The following is a 19,141-nucleotide window of genomic DNA, read 5'->3' on the forward strand; positions in this document are numbered from 1 at the left end:
ATAAACAAGCAGACGTTTAGTTTGTGTTATTTTTGTTTATTATTTATTTGTATTTGAAGGAGTTGAGTAGAAGGGGGGGGGGGGGGGCACGGTGCCACGGCCCCCCCCCCCTTTCTGAAATGAACCGGCTATTTCGAGAAACTTCCAGCCCACTTTTCTGACGTCACCTGGAGGAATCTTTAAAGCGTCCACCGGCCGTATAAAATGTCTCAGTACCCGACGGCCCGCAGCGCGACGAGCGGCATGAAGACGCAGCTGTCCCCGACGCTGACGATGGCCACCGCCGACAACGACCCTCTGCCCCTCGGCTGGGAGGTGAAGATCGACCCCCAGACGGGATGGCCCTTCTTCGTGGACCACAACAACCGTACGACGACCTGGAATGACCCGAGACACGACACGAAAACGGTAAAAAAAAAAAAACAAATAAAATAAGAATAAAAATGGAGGAGGAGGGGGGATAAAGTTGGTAACTGCTAACGGCCGTTAAAGTCATTTTTAGCGGCCGTTAAAGCCCCGTTTTCGGTTAAAAACTCGACCCGATGAGCCCCGGTGCTGTTGTTTGTTCATGTTGTTGACGGTAGGCCCGGCTTGGCACCGACACCTCCCCGTCACAGACAGCTCATGAGCCCGTTATAACGGGTGATCATCCCCGCTATGTTCCCGTGTCATGATCTAATGCTATTATTACTCCATGACTCAACTGTGCAGGATGTAAAACAACAAACAACAAACGAAAACAAAAATAACTAAGAAAACAGCACAGCGCCACGTCCAGCTAAACTTTTTCCCTTACATGGACCGGAGGCTGCTCCCCCGGTCCGCCTCGGCCTGCGGAGCAAACTGCGTGTAATGCCCGGCGTGGAAACAGCAGGTCCGGGGGAGAGACAGAGACAGAGAGGGGGAAATAAAATACCCCAGGGCTGAAAGGGAGCTTCACGGGCTGCCAGCTGCTAATCTTCAGTCAGTGTTGTCCAAAGTTAGGGTCCCGACGAATCTGCTAGAAAGACACAGCTGTCAGGGGATAAAATTGGTGCAGCGCTGCTGGCGCTGAGGTGTCCCATACTGAAATGGCAGAGGGCGAAAGGTCATTCACAGCTACTCCATAACTTTTAGTCTTTGGAGGAAAGCTCCACATGATTATTCTGGCCTTTTATTTGAAAGGTTCCAGAACAAACTTTGACTGCTTTTCTGATATCTCATTTCCAGACTGCAGGGCTATCAGTTGACCTGTTGCTTGTAGCTGCCAGCAGCAGGTGTGCAGTCACTTGACACGCTGTGAGAATGACCACGAAACAAAAGACAAAAAACAAACAAGCTTCTGCTGCGGCTAATGGAAATTTTTACATTATTCCTAACAGCCAGGAATGTGTTGATACCTCCTGATACATTACGCAATTTTTATTCCCAGAAATAGACACGTCCCAGTGGGGCTAAATTCTGCTCGGACTCTCAGTATGTATACACACGTATTCAAGGATTATTTGTGCTCTTTTACATAAGACTAGACCAGAATAGGTGTGGTCAAAGATGACTGACATTCAGTGCGAAATCAATTCAAGTATTCAAGTATCTTCCTTCCTTATGAAATGTATCAGAGGGTGGAGCAGCATAGTTCCCTGTTCCCTGTTTGTATGACAGTGATGTTTACTGAAGAGCATGTTAGTTTAGAGGGCATGCCAAACTATTGTGTGCAGGATATGTTAGGAAATTTAGCCCAGTGACTGATGTCACTTTACATTTAGAGCAACATATCAAACGCAGCAGTTGCCTGACTGGAAGTATTTTGATTTATCAGATACTCAAAGAGGTGATACTTTTGGCGTCCCTCTGTGGCAATTTTAGATTTCAAGCTATAGCCTTTGCAGTTATCTCAGGACAGAGAGTACTTTTCTCTTCAAATACCACCAGGCTAATGATAACTACTTGGATGTATGCATTAATATGTATGTTATTAATTGTATGAGCGTTTAACTTCACATATTCAGATACATGCTGAATTTATGGTGCGCCTGTGCAGAGTTTTGGATGGACTTAATTTAGGTGTCATAGTATTTGTTTCTTTGTATTTTTTGCAACTTTTAATTGTTTGTTGTAGTGCTTACTTTAAATTACACTCAAGAAGGATGAAAAACTATTTCACTTATAATGAAATGCAAACAGTTCCGCAGTGTTTATTACTCAGATGTTCTTCTGTCTGAGCTTATAACGCAAATAAATGACATTTAAATTCATATCAATATACTGCTGTCTTGTGTTTCAGGTTAGAGAAGTTTCAGCAAATGGTCCCAGCATACCCCCAGAACCAAGCCCTCAGGAGGCACAGAAGACCTTTGTGAGGGAGATGAAGCATCCTATTCTTCGCCCAGGTTATATTCCCATCCCAGTCTTCCATGAAGGCGCAGAGCTGAGGCAGCAACAGCATCCATGTTATTCTTACATCCAGCCATCCATCGCACAGACTATCCGGACAGACGGGCGAACGCCTTCCCCAACACCAGGGCTCCACTGCAGGCCTAGATCGCCTCTACATGGGCCTTCAGAGAGCTGCTCAGCTGAACCCGGGAAGGTCAGCTCACCTGTTTCACAAACAGCAGAGGTAGGACTTGGCTGGTTTCTTGTGCAGAACTGTACAAACAAAGAAAATAACTGGAAACAAGATACTGAATGTTAACAGTTTCGATTGGATCTTTTATTTTTAAGGTTTATACTGCTCCCCATCATCAACCCCAAAGACCCAGCAGCACCAGTCTCCAAGCAGGATACATCCCCATCCCTGTGATCCACGAGGGCGGAGGCCAAACACAAACACAGCCCCAGTTAAATCCCTCTGTCTATTCTCAGCGCATCCCCTACCCAGAGCATCAGCAGCCCTTCCACCGCATTCAGACAGAAGAATGGCCTGGCTACCCTGCAGCGATGCAGCCTCCCCGGGAAAGGGCTTCTCCAATTCTGCTTCACCAGCATCGCGATCCTGCTTCTATTCACATCCAACCTCATATTAGAAGCCAATCACCTATTGTGACGCAGGTCCTGGGGGAGAGACCACAGGTGGTTTAACTTTTATGTGTTTCCATTCAGATTTTTCTTGATGTTCAGTGTGTGTTGATGTAGATTGTGCCACTTCCTAATTACTTCTTTTATAACTCTTAAGGCTCAGCAGCATGTTCCACCAAGAGAGCCACTCCAGAAGATGGAGCAGGAACAACATAGCACGCAGCAGAAACCTGAGAACGCACAACTCCCCCAGCCATTGCACACTGAAGCTGAAATCCAAAAGCCTCAACAACCTCAACACTTCCAACAGCCTCCACCTCAGCAGCCTCAGCAGCCTCAGCACTTCAAGCAACCACTACACTTCCATCAGGTACCACCTCAGATGTCTCCGCAGCCTCAGCAGCCTGAACAGTTAATGCAGACGCAGCAGCAGTTCCAGCCACCCCAGAAACCAGAGCAACCGCAACAACATACAGCAGATATAACTGTTCAAATACCTCAGAAACCAGAAGCCCAGGATGTGGCCGCTCCTCCCCCAGAGGCCCCTCCTGTTAAGGTAGAGGCTGAACAGGCTGCTCAGTGTCCAATCCACCCAGGGTTGGCTAAGGTACAGCGGATCGATGACCGGGTTTCTAAACTGGAGCAGGAGGTGAAATGTTTTGATGGGAAGAAGAATGATAAGAAGTATTTGTTACTGGAGGAACTGCTGACCAAAGAGCTCTTGGCGCTGGACTCGGTTGACCCAGAGGGTCGTGCAGACGTACGGCAGGCAAGGCGGGATGGAGTCCGTCGTGTTCAGACCATACTGGAAGAACTGGAGCAACTGGAGGAACAGCCAGCCAAGCCTGCAATTGACACCGCGATGGAGGGAGACAACTTGACACAGAAGGGAGAGCCCAGCATGATCACCAAGGAGAATGTGGAGACACCAAAGGAGATATCATAATAACTGCACACCCTGTAATCAAGAGGAGAGAAGGATAACGCTGCTGCAAATCTGCTCCAGCTAACTCTCCTCTTAATACGTCTACAGCATTTGTGGAAATTGCATGCATTGATTAACAGTGTTGGTGTTTTCCGCCATTCAGCACATAATTGGTAACTCAGTACAAGTGTTTTTTCAAGCCAATGTTGTTGCCTTCTGTGTTGTGCCAATGTCTTCGTAATAAGACAGCTGTCATGATCAATTTGTTGATGACAATTTATAGTCAAATTAAAGTTTGAATAAGAGGCCTTTATCAATAAACGGAAGAAAACTAGAGGTATTTTCTTAAGAAATGTTATGTGTAGTTGCCTTTTGTCTTGATCAAATATTGTATGGAGCTTTTCTTAATCCGGTTAGCTCTTCAGTTAGTACGTGAGTGCAAACATTGGGACTAAAGCAGAACTCACTCCAGAACTCAGTCAACAGAAAAGCATTATCCCCTTCATGGCCACATGGCCATGTTGGAGCTGCTTTGTCACAGATCACAGTGAATATGTTTTATTAGATGCTGCTTTTTGGTGCATTACTCATTTTGCCATCTTTGCACTTGGCTATCATTGAAATGTACCATGCTGAAAGTTCAGAAGCACTTCATTTGAAATATATCAGTTACACAGGTTTTGATTGATGTGCTTGAGTGTTTGTATGTGCGTTGGTTTACTCGTTATTTCAAAAATTATATCAATATTTATATAATTCTGCAGTATTTTGGTACATTTATGAATGTGTAATGACAAACCGAGGTGAGATCCTGTATCTTACTTGAGATGTGAGACAATCAGCACTTAGTGCTCATTAAGAATAACGGTTTATGATTGCCAGAATGTCCTTGTATAATTACCAAAGCCACAATCTGTAATGACAATAATACACAAACGGCCTGAAAGCCTTAAGAACACAAAATGCTCAGTTCCTAAACAAAGGAAGAAAACCTCAATTTGTGATTTTTGTTTTTCCCCAAAACAATTAATACAAATTATGTATCTGTTTGTATAGTAATTTATCACTGTAGTACAATCACAAGCCATCTGTAAAGTGGGTCAGTGCCTCACACCTTTACAGATTATGGATTGTGGCTTAGTCTTGGTCACAGTTTATGAGTAGCAGGCTGATGTATTGAAAGCAATCATTCTTGTTCATATGGTTGAAAATAAAATGTATTTGACAAGGATTTTTGCCTAATATTTGGGTAAATTCTGAATACTGCCTGGTAGTTTTTATTTCCCCTCTATTCAGTGAATCTATTGGCTCTTTACCTATTTTTAGGACCACAATTTATTGTTATTTTCGTGATTTATTAATCGTTTGATTTTTTTCTTTTTTCTTTTTTTTTTTTGCAATAAAAAAAGCCAAATGTATAGTTTGGTCTGACAAACAAATCCACACAGATTCTGCTAGTTCTCCAATTTTTTAGTGAAATGGTAAGAATATAATTCTGTGCACAAATGGAAACCTATCTATCTATCTATCTGATTGAAAGTGCACGTATGAAATCATGATTTATTGTCACGTAATGACAGTGACTGTGCTTCCTGATCCAGTCTGGGTGTTTTTTAATGATAAAATTAATGACCATGACTCACTTCAGCTGCTCTCAGCCTCTTCCTGCTGGCCCCACTGAGTCAGAGCGTGGCTGCAGCATGTTTGTGCCCTTTTTCCCTTCTGGGTGGGGGCATGAGTGCAGTTCACCCTTCTTAGTGTGCAAATAAGTCCAATGTGTGAAATCAGACAGATTTCAATCATTTTGTGTATTTATATATATTATATTTATATATATGAACCCGCTGACAGGTTTTTGTAGCTGCTCTGGAAACGAACAGGAAATTAAACGTCTTCTCCAAATAAAGGTTTAGATTATGATATGATATGATATTTTTTTAATCCACGTGATTTCTGCTCTCATATAAACTAACGTGAGCCTTGTTTATTTAATGTGACGTGTGATGACGTGTCGCACCTGCTCACCGGTGATGACGCGCCGTCAGGTCACGTGTCTTTGTTTGGAGCAGGGAACCGTCTGTTAAGCTTCGCCGCGGCCGGGGCTCTTTCTCCCCCGGTGGTCGTGTGTTCGCCCGTCACGGTGCCCGGTATGCCTGGAGGAGGGCCGGGGAGCCTCTCCGGTAGAAGCGGGGCCGATCGACCAACATGCGTAGATGCGGAATAAACGGATCCGGAACGGACGCGCTTCCAGCCGCCGCCGCCGCCGCTGCTAGGCGGCTAACTACCGAAGCTAACAGCCCGTGGCAGAGGAGCTAACCGCGGCTAGCAGCAGCTCACCGCCGAGACAGCTGCTCGGTTTTATCTGAGAGAGCAAAAAGGGACAAAATGGAGCTGTTCCAGGCCAAAGACGAATACATCCTCCAGAGCGGGGACCGAGCGCTGTGGTGCAGCCGAAGGGACGGAGCCATGACGGTCAGACCTGGTGCGTTCGGCCGCCGGCCATTTACGGTCACCTCACATTCAGAGTCCGATGAGAGCCGCTTCTCTCCGGGCACCGGCAGGCGATGCTTTCCTTTTGATTTCATTAGTTTTATTCATGACCTCTTTGTCCACCTCCGGTATCTTTAATAAACAGCTCCGTTATCATTTATGATGCACGTTAAAAATTGGAGGATTGGAAGTGATCGTTAAAAAAAACAAACGGTCCATTCCTAAGTGTTGAAATCATCGACCCTGCTTTTATTCCGGGAGTGCCAACACCCCAAACAGGCTCCAAAGTTCCTGCTTGGCTGCTTGGCTCCCTCCTGGAGGGCAAATGTGACTCTTCAGTTCTGTGGATCACTCACAAACAGCTCAGGACTAAAAACATGGAAGAAAGCTGTCACTATTAAAACTCAACTTGTGCTATTTCCAAAGTCTAATCTTGTTGTTCAGAATTTATTTGTGTGACAGTGAATATGTGTAACTTTGCTCTCGTAAGTCACACATATGTTAACATTTCCTTTATTTATTTATTTTTTTTATCTTTACGTCATCCTTATCTTATAGATTTCTATTTCTTATTTTTTAACGATGACGTAACTAACAGCATGAAAGCATAACAAATATGATGCTTTGTGATGGTGCGGCCGGTGGAGCAGCTCCTGTCATTGCACCTGAGGTCAAAGGTCAGACTCCACCAGGTGTTTTGCTCTGGTAAATGAATTATTGTTGGCTCTTTGGGGAAACAGCTGCAGTGAAGAGACGGCGGTAGTAAAGGAAAAGTTTCATTCGTCACACCAAAAGGTGTGCGTGTTGTCGTCTGTGTCGGCTGTGCAGCCAGCCTCAACAGGTTTTTAGTTGCACCGCTCTTTCATTATTTAATTGGAAAAAGGGTTTCCACTGCTGGCTGGGTTTCTACTCTTCTCTTCGGCACACGTTAACGTTGGAACTGTTGTTTTGTTCTGTGAGCTCTTCCTGGCGTGGGCCTTCTGGTCAGTTCCTCTGGTGGAACAGGAAGGATCATTGTCTGGAGCTGCAGACAGTTGGTGTTCTCCACCCTTTAGCCACACCGATTTTCTCCACCATGAACTTTGAGTCGGCACCAAAGTGAAGTGTTCTAGTTGACTTTCCAGTCACAGAGTTTGTGCTGTGCTTTTGCTGCTGTTTGCAGAATGCACTTGTGTTTCTTACATTCACAATGACTTGCAGTCAGGTCCTTCTGTCCGTGGGTTTTTACTGCAGCGAGTCTTGTTTCACTTTGTATTAAAAGCAAGTTGGAGCCTGACAACAGGAAATCATCAAACCATCAGTTCGCTCTCTGTTTGGTTGATCTGTCGGTTACAACTGAGCTGTTTCTCACAGGAAGATATACACATTCTCCATCTTCAGCGCCTCGTTTAGAAGCAGACACACAAACGTGCAGTATTTTTAGTATTTGTCCACATCACATCTGCGCCGTCTATTCATTTGTTTCATCTCCATCGTTTTAATCTCAGCGACAGACCTGCTGTTGGCCTGGAATCCGGTGTGTCTGGGTTTGGTGGAAGGCGTAATCGGGAAGATACAACTTCACACAGGTATGTGGACAATGACAAACATTTGGCCTCTGAGTCTGAAAAGTGAAACCAGAGCTGAAGAGCTTTAAACCGTCATCCTGTCTGATGACCATCAGGGAGAGACTGGTTGTATTGGTTGTATTGAAGTCTGTGGGAAAATGTCCCTCCTCCTCAGTAAACGTTTTCCTGATCAGTTTATGGTCTCAGTCTGAAATACAACATGATGTTCACTTTTTAAATGACGCTCCATTCAGAGGGAGGGGAGGGGTTAGGGGGGCGGGGCTACTGTTTGATTGACAGGCTGTACCACACATCAGGTCCTGTAAGTGAAGATTATTACTGACCCAGTGTCTTATTATTTCTAATGACCTAATTTAGCTTAGCGTGATTGTTATCACAAAGAGTTTTCTCTGTGATGAAATAAAAATATTTGGATATTTTCACATCGATCCATCACAGTACTGACTGGTGTGATAGAAATCTGCAGTGCTTTAAAATGTTTACAGTTATGAGCTGATGAATTTTTATTGTAGCAGGTATGCATAGGCTCATATTATATCCTTCACAGGGGAATCAGTCTGGTTACTTAAACATATTAATGTGATTTAAATATTTATTTCCCAGATTTTTTTTCTTTCTTTTTTTTTGTGTTGCCTTATTAAAAAAAAAATCTGTGGTCAGTGGCTGTTGTGCATCTGCTTCTTCACACCTTTCAGAATGTGAGGAATGCTGCACCCGTGATGCAACTCCCCCTTCTTCTCCTCTCCTCTCTTGGCAGATCTTCCTCTTGGCCTGGTTTTAATCCGTCAGAAAGCTTTGGTCGGCCAATTACCAGGCAACCACAAAGTCTACAAGATCACCAAGATAGCTGTCATTCCTCTGTCTGATGAAGAGCCCCAGGAGCTGGAGCTGGAGGTGTGAACACTAAAGCTGTAAATTAGAGGCTGCGCTCATGTACTTGTGTTTTTTTTTTTTTTTATTACTGTATTTGCCCTCTTGACAATAATCATTCCACTGCTTGTGCAGATTATTTTCTGTGCGATACCCAAGAATACCCCATGTGTTGGCGTCAGCATGTGATTCATCCTGGAGATGAAGTGGTGCAAAATGAGATGTACTTGTTTTAATTTCACCCACGCTTTTAGAGTGAAAATTAAATGCAGGTTTGCAGTTGTTGTTGTGATGGATGTGAAAGGAAGTTTCTTGAGGCTAAGATTTCAGTCTTTCAGGGCTGCTTGGTGGACATTGAGCCAGGATATTTCCAAGTGAGTAAAGATTCCTGAAAGGCCTTTAGACCCCAACCCGTTAGACGTTGTCCTGGTCCTGCATACTGATCAGATGGTTTGACACCTTTTACATCAGTGTAGCTGTGAGACTGTTTCCTGTAGTGTTTTATTGCATTTTATTGGGTAGAACCAAACTTTATATTTTCCTTTCTGTCCCAGTTTGATGCTCACAGTTCAGTCTTTAGAGCTTCACTGTGGTGCCGCCCTCAGTTATAACATCGTCATCAAATTGACCTTAACTTCCTTTCCTAAATATCACCATGTTGATCAAATCTGTGTAGTTGCATAAATCTGACAGAAGATTCTGATTTCCAGCTTTGCAAGAAGCATCACTTTGGAATCGACAAACCGGACAAACTGGCCCAGTCTCCTGATGAGTCCAAGTTTTTGATGAAAACTTTCAGTCAGATCAAATCTAATGTCGCCGTGCCCATCAAGAAAAAGGTATGTTTGTGTTATTCCGTCCTCTTTAAAAAAAAAAAAAAAGCAACAACCACACACTCTTTCTGTTATTTTCCACATTTTAAAATTTTGAGGATTTGAGCAGGATTTTCTGTCTTTGCTTTGTCATCTTTTGACGCTCTTGCTTATCCACCCACCCAATCCAGTATTCCCCTGCCTTCCAGGTCAAAGAAAACAAAGAGAAGGAGCGGCTGGAGAGGAGGCTGCTGGATGAGCTGTACAAGATATTCATGGACTCTGACTCCTTCTACTACAGCATGACGTACGACCTGACGAACAGCGTGCAGCGCCAAGGAGACTCAGAGAAGACTGGCTTACCCCTTTGGAAACAGGTCTGGAGAGAGATAAAGATTCTCTTTCTTCCTCTTGTTTAATGTGAAACAAACATTTCTCAGCTCTAGGTTATTATCAGTGTAAACAAACAGAAGTGGATGAGATGATTTATAGAGATAGATGAAGTTTTAACTCTGAATCTGTCTGATTCCAAACATCAGCTGGTCTTTACAGCTTTTATGAATCTTGATTTGCTGCATTGAGATTTAAATGACCTAAATAAGGAATAGATGCAGTAACATAGAAATTGAAATGTTAGACTTCCTTCCACATGTTTGGATTTCAAAAGAAAACTTGACATCTGACTGGTTGTTGTTTTGAATCTGTTAAAGGTGGATGACCGCTTCTTCTGGAACAAACACATGATCCAAGACCTCATTAATCTTCAGGTAACTTGATTTTCCACATAGAAATTCAGTCGAGTGTTCATCATGGCTGTGTTTCTATTTTTAGACTTAAATAAATGCTCAGATTTAATTCCTTGACACTTGCTGGCTCAGTATTTTTCTTGACAATCGTGAGCTGTGCAGTCGGCTCTGCTGGGTGTGCCGCTGTTGTATGTGCTGATAATTACCAGAGCTTTATCAGAAGAGTATGAACATACTCTGTCCGGAGGAGTGATAATGGCTCTGAGTTATGGAGGATTATCCACTTTGGACTCTATCAGCCTGTCAGGCAGGCAGCATTTTAATCCTCCGTCCTGCTGTTTTTATTTACTCCTTGATGGCTTCAGGTCCCGGAGGCCGACTTCTGGGTGATTCCAATCATTCAGGGTTTTGTACAAGTGGAGGAGCTGGTGGTGAACTACAACGAGACGTCTGACGAGGAGAGGAGCAGCCCCGAGACGCCGCCGCAGGAAATCACCTGTGTTGATGACATCCACCCTCGCTTCACTGTGGCTTTGATCTCAAGGCGTAGTCGCCACCGTGCAGGTAAAGCGGCCAGTTACTGTCAGGTTGGACTCAAATATTTGGTGTGTAATTAAAACAGCATTTCTGACTGCTGCTGATGTCGTGTCTTTGCCCGAAGGCATGCGGTACAAACGCAGAGGCGTGGACACGGACGGACATGTCGCGAACTACGTGGAGACGGAGCAGCTGATCCACGTGCACAGTCACACTCTGTCCTTTGTGCAAACCCGTGGCTCTGTGCCTGTGTTCTGGAGCCAGGCTGGTTACCGCTACAACCCCCGTCCACGCTTAGAGAAAGGTCAGTACAGCCACGTCATCTCACTGTCCCCTGGAGACGGGGCCTGGTGGAGGCTTGAGTATTATGGGTTTGTCCAGAAAGTGTTTTTCTCATCAGTCAAAATATAATTATCTTGACATTGGCCTTTGCTCTAACTCTTTTAGCCCGAGTCTTCAAGATAATGGAAGAGATATGGGAAATAATTTCCTTTGTTTTCATGTGAATTGGTCCTCTCAGGAACAGTGAAGTGTCTCAGCTTACAAACATCAGCTGCTCTTTGAGCTGTTATTCCTCCTGTTTCCTCCTTAAACAGAATCAGCTGATCTGTCCACTGTGAAACTGATGAACCAAGTTAGTTCAGCTCTGGGTCAGTCTGACTCTCCATCTTTGATAGTGACGTCTACAGTCATGTCTCTACAGAAAAACCTTAATGTGGCTCTAAAAGCATTAACAGCTTCGATTTCATTGGCTTTCACTTTCTTCCTCCTGCAAACTACTCAGTTCCATATAACTCACTGGAATACTTTTCTCATGTTTCAGGAGAGAAGGAGACGATGTCTTATTTTGCCGCTCACTTTGAACAGCAGCTGAATCTCTACAAGAAGCAGGTGAGTCCGTCTGTTCCCACGAGAATGTGCTCAGTATGTTTACTGACTTGTTATTTCAGAGCCGTTGTGGTTTTCTGCCTTTGGCTGCTGGTGATGTTACTCGTGATAACTGAAGCCACTTCAGCTGTTACTGTCTGTGAATATACAGAATATTAGTTTTGTGTTAACTTTAGTGGTGCTGCCATGTTATTTAAACTTGAGCTTTTTAAAGATTTTAATTGATCATATTAGAACATTTGCCAAAATAATCCTGATGTATTCATTTAGGATATCATGCAGCTTTGGTGAGACTTTTCTGAAATAAGATTTTAACTTCATGTTTGTGTTTCCTACAGCTGCACAACATATAATAGAGTTTGTTGGTAAAGGTATAATGTGTATGTGTTGTTACAAAGATGTCCCGGCCTACAGATTTAAACATGTTTGTTTGGTCCAAGACCCAACAAAAACTCAGACATTTAAAAAGAAATATTAAAAATGTAAGAATGATAATTTTTTACTGAAATCTCAGTTTGATTTTGACATTGTTATTTTTGGAGTTTCCGCAGAATCGGCTCTGAGCGGCTCACAGTGGATCCCCAGCTCTGGCTCACAGCTCTTCATTGTCTTCTGCAGGTCATCATTAACTTGGTGGATCAAGGTGGACGGGAGAAGATCATCGGCGATGCTTACCTGAAGCAAGTACTCCTGTACAACAACTCAAACCTCACATACGTTTCGTTCGACTTCCACGAGCACTGGTAAGAGGAACCCCGGTTCGAGGCCACACATATAAAAATACATTTTTAACCACGATTCCTTGACTTCCTGTTTTCTGTTCCTTATGTTCTACTTCTCAGCCGAGGCATGAAGTTTGAGAACGTGCAAATACTGACAGATGCTATTTCTGACATCATCACTGACATGAAATGGGCTTGGTGAGTGACATTCCATCAACTCCAGAAAACTGAAGTCCAGTTCACATTCCTGAAACTCTCTCTCTTCCTGTGTCAGGGTGGATCAAGCCGGAGTCATCTGCAAACAGGAAGGGATCTTCAGAGTCAACTGCATGGACTGTCTGGACCGGACCAACGTGGTTCAGGCTGCAATCGCCCGAGTGGTGATGGAACAGCAGGTGAGACGAAGATGAACATCAGTTTCTCTGCTGCTTTATTTTTCTGTGTGTGATCAACCTGCTAATATAAAAGCAGATTTAACCTTCTTCCACTGCCAGTTGAGTTGAGTTTATGCAAATAAACCATTTTATTTTTTCCATAAAAAAAAAAAATATCCCGAGATGAGAGTACAGTAGAGTCAGACACCAAAATAAAGTCTGTCTGTAGTCTGGACTGTTCTTCCTGTTGGTTCAAACTGAGTCCTGATAAAATCTGAAATTAAACTGAAGTTATCTGGACAAATGCCAAAATATCAAGTAAGAAACAGCAGTGAATTACTGTGTGTCTTTTATTTATTCTATCTGGCTGAAGGTTGGAATTCAAACTGCTCTACAAAAGCCTTTTAAGTGTCATTTTATCTTAGATTCAGGTGAAGACATGAATTCTTGACTAACACACAGAAGACAAACTGTTTACTCCAAGATGGAAAAAAAAAGAAACAGCTGATCATGAAATTGAACAGTTCCTTTAAAAATGGGCACAGATTGACCTTTCCCTCCAAAAGACAGACGGTCTTGGAGCAAATGACCGGGACAGAACTGTTTCTTGCTTGTCTTCCTGCAGCTGAAGAAACTGGGCGTGATGCCACCAGAGCAGCCGCTGCCTCTCAAGTGCTACAGGATTTATCAGATCATGTGGGCCAACAATGGAGACACCATCAGCAGACAGTACGCAGGGACGGCAGCACTCAAGGTAACAACCGGAGCAATAAAATCCGAAACAAAAGATACAGATTTGAATTACAGAGAAAAGATAGAAAATGTGGAATGAACAACAATAAATTTATGCAATTCAACATTAAAACCAGGAAATTTTCAGAGAAGATAATAAAGTTTAGGTTTCTGGTCATTAGACAGAGTTTAAGGCTCTGCAGCGTCTGTATGCACTTTTAAAAACTGTCCGTATTTAACACTTACTGATCTGTTGTAGGGAGATTTCACCAGGACAGGGGAGAGGAAACTGGCTGGTGTGATGAAGGACGGCGTGAACTCGGCCAACCGCTACTATCTGAACCGTTTTAGGGACGCTTACAGACAAGCAGTGATCGGTACGGAGAAACCTTCAGATATTACAGCTCTGCATGTCCTGAGGTCAGCCCCTGATTGGCTCCTGTCTCCCCCTCCCCGCAGACTTAATGATGGGCCTGCCAGTGACAGAGGACCTCTACTCCATCTTCAGCAAAGAGAAGGAGCATGAGGAGAAGGAGAAGGAGAACCAGCGAGGAGCCCAGGAGCAGGTCAGCCTCCTGCTGCAGACCTACATGCAGCTTCTCCTGCCGGATGATGAGAAGTTTCACGGAGGTTGGGCCCTCATCAACTGTGACCTGAGGTTAGTGAGCAGCTCCTGACTCCAGGCAGCGTGTGGTGGCCTTCAGCTGAGGTGTCTGGGTAGTTAAATTCGATTGTACAAATCTGTCGGGTCTTCATGAATGTTATAATTACTCAACAAAGTCGTAAATGAGCTGCCGTTCTGAAGCGTCACGTTTGCAATTTGTCTGTCGGTCATCTTGTTTTTGGAGACCAGAGGTTTTGGAGGAGAAGGTGGAGCTGCCCCGCCCCATAATCCGTCCTCTGCTTCCCATAGACTTCAATACAGTCTGACCTCTTTTCCAACCAGTGGAGTCGCCCCTTTACAGCTTCGGTTCTCTAACAGACTCAGAGTCCCGGTCGGGTTTACAGGCAGTCATTGGTTTCTACATAATTTCTGAGTTAAAGCGCCCACTTACCATCTTCACTGCAGATGATGAGCCACTCTGGTGCGATTCCGATAAGACTCCACTTTAATGACCTCTTAATTTCCCGCCAGCCTCATAGATGCAACCAACAAGGATGTGGACGTGCTGCTGCTGCTGTCGGACAAAGCCTACTACATCGCTTAGTGAGTCTGACACTGCAATTGGCCTAAATGTGTCTTTAAATGTACTTCTGACGGATTCACCTTCATTCTCATTTATTTCCCTGCAGCTATGATGAAGAAGCGGACAAGGTCAACCAATACCAGCGCCTGAATTTAGAGGGTTTGGAAAAGATCGAAATTGGTGAGAAGTTAAAACTCGCAGGAGAACTGAAGGTTCCTGCTAACGCACTGAGTCACCCAGCACTTCCCAAAATTCGACTTAATGTAGATTATGATTCATGAAAAGAAAGTCAGTACTTAAAAAAAAAAAGGATGTTTGAGGTTTTGGCTTTTTTCTCCCTTCCCTTCCACAGGTCCAGAGCCGACTCTGTTTGGGAAGCCAAAGTTCTGCTGCATGCGTTTGCACTACAGGAGCGAAGAGACGAGCGGATACTTTCACACTCTCAGAGCCGCAACACGAAATCCTGACGATGACGGAAAAGGTGGGAGTCAAGCTTCTTCCCAAATCATGTGTCAACCGGGCTTGTCGTCACCCGCCAGGTTTTTAAAGCCCACAGTTTGTCATTTATATGTCTTATTTCATGGGCTCTTTGTCAAACCAACATGGTTCCAGCTTTTATGTGCTTTCTCTTTGAAAGTCTTAAAAAGCTGGAAAACATTTTTCAGACTCAGATTGTGACATATTTCAGATACGCTGCAGTGCATTGCTGAGATGCTTCGTATAACAAAACAAGCCACCGGTCTGGACCTGCTCGTGGTTGAAAAGAAGCTGGAGAGGTGAGAATTTTTTTTCATAATATCAGAGTTTTGACTGCAGGAGCTGACAGAGTCTGCGTCTGTTCCAGGAGACAGAGTCGGCCTCACGAGGACATCATGGGGATCCAGAACAAACCTGCCGATCAGATCCAGGGCAGCTCCGGTTTGGCACAAGGCAAAAGTTTCCTGCTCAACAAATTCTCCTCCCTCAATCAGAAAGTGAAACAGACCAAGACAAATGTTAACATTGGCCCCTTCAAGCCCCTCGGGAAGCTGGGAAATTTCTCTAAGCCTGACGTAAAAGTAAATTTCCTAAAACCAACTATGCACGTCAACCTGTGGAAGTCAGACAGCAGCTTGGAGACGACAGACAGTAACCCCGGTGGAACGAAGGACTCGGGCAACGAGCACTCTGAGATGTCCGACGACTCGGACTCCTATAATTCCGACCCGGAACACCCGTGCTCTGGCTCTCTGGAAAACGTGGACTATGTGCTGCCCAGCTGCGGTATCGTGGCGTCCAACCCACGACTGGGCAGCCGCTCTCAGTCCATCGGTAGCGTGGAGCTAAACATCCCCTCCGTCATCCGGGTGACTGGCTCCGATGGCGTGCAGGAAAGCTCTCAAATCAGCGATGACAAGTCTCCAGGCGCCGCCTCAGTGGCTGAAGAAGCCATTTTGATTGACTTTGGCACTCCCATCGATGCCTACTGCCACCAGTTCGTCCAGGATGCACAGACCAAACCTGTGGAGGTGTTTGGAGAGCCTCCGCTCCACCCCGAGGTGCCTGTGCAGAATAAAACCTGGGCAGACTCAGACAGGCGGCCAAGCTCCGAACAGCAGCGTCAGCCTGAAGAGCCCCAGCTCCCGAGGCCGTCCCAGCTCGACGTCCAGTCCACTACCTCCGGTTCCAACCTCCTCGCCGTCCAGAAGCCCAGCTCCGCAGTCTCAGGAGGCTCTCAGAGGAGTCTGGGCTCACAGTTGGAAGGCAGCCTCGGCCCTTCACCGGCTGACAGCAACGGCAGCCGAGTGGTTTCTCCCTTCGCCAAGATCAAGAGCTCCATGGTCCAGGTGGCCAGCATCACCCAGGCGGGACTCACCCAGGGCATCAACTTTGCCGTGGCGAAGGTACAGAAGAGCCCCGAGCCGGATGCCGTCAACGAGACCCAAGAGAACGAGCTGAAGGCAATGTTTACACAGTGCCAGACCAGGATCATCCAGATCTAGTGCTTTCCCTGTAGCAGTACTTCCTGTATGGTAGCAGTAGCAACAGCTTGCACTTAGCGTCAGCACTCGGCCAAGAAACGCGCTCTTAAATTCCCCCTTTAGTTCAACTTGCCCCCGTTAAAGATGACTGTTGTACAGAACTTAAGCTGACAGTGACCATGTTTACACGGCAGAATTAGAGCGGAGTCCTTCTTTTATGGATCAGTAATCAGTTGTCATCAATATATTCAGTCCACAGCATCTATAAATGTTTAAACTGTTATAACTGAACTAACTGCTAAATTCATTAAGAGGTAATAATCTTTATTTATATGACAATACATTCAGATAATTAACAGCTAAGACAGGAAGAGCTTTAGATTTTTAAGACGTTTCGATCTTCTGGAGTGTTTTTTGCTTGTTAACGCGTCACTGTCTTTGGTCTGAGAAGGTATTTAACTACCCACAATGCCTGCATGTGAGGTGAATGGTAACAGCTGACAGTGGAACTTAGCTGCATGTTTAAAAAGAGCAGTGGACTGGAACAAGAACGTTACACGCCCCCCAATGACCTTTGACCCCATGACAGAGGCTGTAGAACCCGACCAAAGGACGGCTCCGTGTGAACTTTGACCCTTTTGTATAGACGACAAATTGTATGTAGTTATCTATGTAATATCAATGTTGTCAAGTGTAACTTAGAAGATTCACCGTTAAAGAAATAACGACCACGCGGCCGTAGTAAGATTCAGATTATCCTGGTGGTTGAAATGTACAGTGAGTGTCGTATGTTTAACTGTTCCCTTCGGCTTTTTGTATGGACGGTAGGGTGGCAGCTTATTTTGAAAGGAACCAGGAAGCTGGTTGATAGACAGTCAGGAGGGTTTCTGTCCGGAGAGCAGCATATAGTAGATATATGCAATCGCAACGCACCCAATTATTCGGAACACTGACGCTTTATGCACTCCTCCAAACTGAAAGCATTTTGCCTTAATGGGGAACTGAAGTGGGATTATGTATATCAGGTATTTATGGCAAAATCTACCTTTTTAAGTCCACTCTTACATGTTACATTTGGTGTACTGTATAAAAGATCGTGTTCAGGGTTACTCTGTGTCATCAGGCTTCATCCTGGGATATTTCAGCCGATGGCTCTTAACACTCCAGGTTTAAGAGACGCAAACAGACGCTGGTTGTGTGTATATGTTCTGTACAGTGTGCGTGAGTTGTGAGTTTGACTGCTGCTGGCATTTTGATGAACTCACCTCAGCTCTGGTTATATCTACATGCTCAGAAGCTGTAAACATCATTATATGGTGTTTCTTTTTTCTTTTTTCATTGACCTCAATAAGTGAGATTTTACCCATTCAGCCTCACTGTAAGAAATCTCCATATTATTGTCCTCCACAACCAAGGCCACCTCATCCCACTGTTTTATACATCAGTGTCATTTTCTTATCAAGAATTATTATTTTTATAGTCATCTGTTTTGCTTCCAGCTGAAATATCCCAGGATAAACTGTCATCTTTCATATTTTGTGTTACTTTTATTGTTTTCTGCGTTCAGCTCACTCACCAGCAGATAAGATGTGGGACCCTTGTTATGTTTTATGGTGACTATAATTGTGTGAGACTGCTTGCTGGATAATTTGTTGGACCTGCTGATAGTGTGTGTTGGTGCTGCCAAAGCTGGGAGGAAACAGCTGTAATGAAAGGTTTTAATGCAGAAGGTAAAAGGCGTTTTTGTTTTTTTAATTCCCTTCAGGATTGCAAACACTGGAGCAGAAAAACTCAACATTCCCGATTAGACCACGACACTCGAGCGTTTCTGTCTGGTTTTGATATGCAGAAGTTCGGTTAGATCCATAGATCCTGCTTGTTTTTACACCAAGTGCTTTTGCAACCCCCCCCCCCCTCCCGGAGGACCGAGGACCATGACAGGACCGTCGTGTGACCAGGAGTCTAAAAGCATTTGATTTGCACTGTTGAAGCACATTTTCTAGCATTAGCACCGTTTCATTTGAATGTCTGTGGACATCATGTCGTTCTCCTTTACCAACTGAATATTGTCATTGTTTTCCACAGTGTACTGAGATTGTATTGTATATTAAAGTATCCTATTTATTCTTATCCTTTTTGGGGGTGTATTACTTGATAACAATGTGCGCTGTACACTTTGTTTAGGACAATATTCCCTTAGAAATAAAAAATACATGAGTGAACGAGTGTGCCGTTTATTGTCAGATCAGTTACCAGGAAATTTTATCGTTGACATGTCCAACAGTTTTAACAACAGTGGACTATTGAAGTTCATAAAAATTGGGAACTAAAA

General features: G+C 44.3%; 2 protein-coding genes and 1 long non-coding RNA gene across 4 annotated transcripts; 2 read left to right on the forward strand and 1 right to left on the reverse strand.

The window, feature by feature from the left end:
- The first annotated feature begins 180 nt into the window (after positions 1-180).
- bag3 (BCL2 associated athanogene 3) lies at positions 181-5,199 on the forward strand. The gene is made up of 4 exons (XM_029520776.1): positions 181-408; positions 2,264-2,599; positions 2,704-3,051; positions 3,155-5,199. The coding sequence occupies exons 1-4, from the start codon at positions 205-207 to the stop codon at positions 3,941-3,943; spliced, it is 1,677 nt and encodes a 558-aa protein (XP_029376636.1). The 5' UTR covers positions 181-204; the 3' UTR covers positions 3,944-5,199.
- On the reverse strand, positions 1,832-6,664 carry LOC115055202 (uncharacterized). Its single transcript, XR_003841669.1, has 3 exons — positions 5,940-6,664; positions 3,495-3,955; positions 1,832-2,579 (listed from the first exon to the last, which is right to left on the reverse strand). It is a non-coding gene; the product is annotated as an uncharacterized LOC115055202 (long non-coding RNA).
- inpp5f (inositol polyphosphate-5-phosphatase F) lies at positions 5,973-19,013 on the forward strand. 2 transcript variants are annotated; one of them, XM_029520773.1, is made up of 20 exons: positions 5,973-6,404; positions 7,900-7,980; positions 8,738-8,874; positions 9,561-9,689; positions 9,854-10,039; positions 10,373-10,429; positions 10,774-10,972; positions 11,070-11,249; positions 11,769-11,836; positions 12,452-12,576; positions 12,676-12,753; positions 12,830-12,950; positions 13,555-13,683; positions 13,921-14,038; positions 14,121-14,319; positions 14,797-14,868; positions 14,955-15,028; positions 15,201-15,329; positions 15,537-15,624; positions 15,693-19,013. In XM_029520773.1, the coding sequence occupies exons 1-20, from the start codon at positions 6,308-6,310 to the stop codon at positions 16,828-16,830; spliced, it is 3,405 nt and encodes a 1,134-aa protein (XP_029376633.1). In that variant the 5' UTR covers positions 5,973-6,307; the 3' UTR covers positions 16,831-19,013. The 2 variants fall into 2 exon arrangements, with proteins under 2 accessions (XP_029376633.1, XP_029376634.1); XM_029520774.1 differs by having other exon boundaries at positions 9,872-10,039.
- The last annotated feature ends 128 nt before the right edge of the window (positions 19,014-19,141 follow it).

The sequence above is a fragment of the Echeneis naucrates genome, chromosome 15 (assembly GCF_900963305.1).
Source record: "Echeneis naucrates chromosome 15, fEcheNa1.1, whole genome shotgun sequence".
Taxonomy (NCBI): Eukaryota; Metazoa; Chordata; class Actinopteri; order Carangiformes; family Echeneidae; genus Echeneis; species Echeneis naucrates.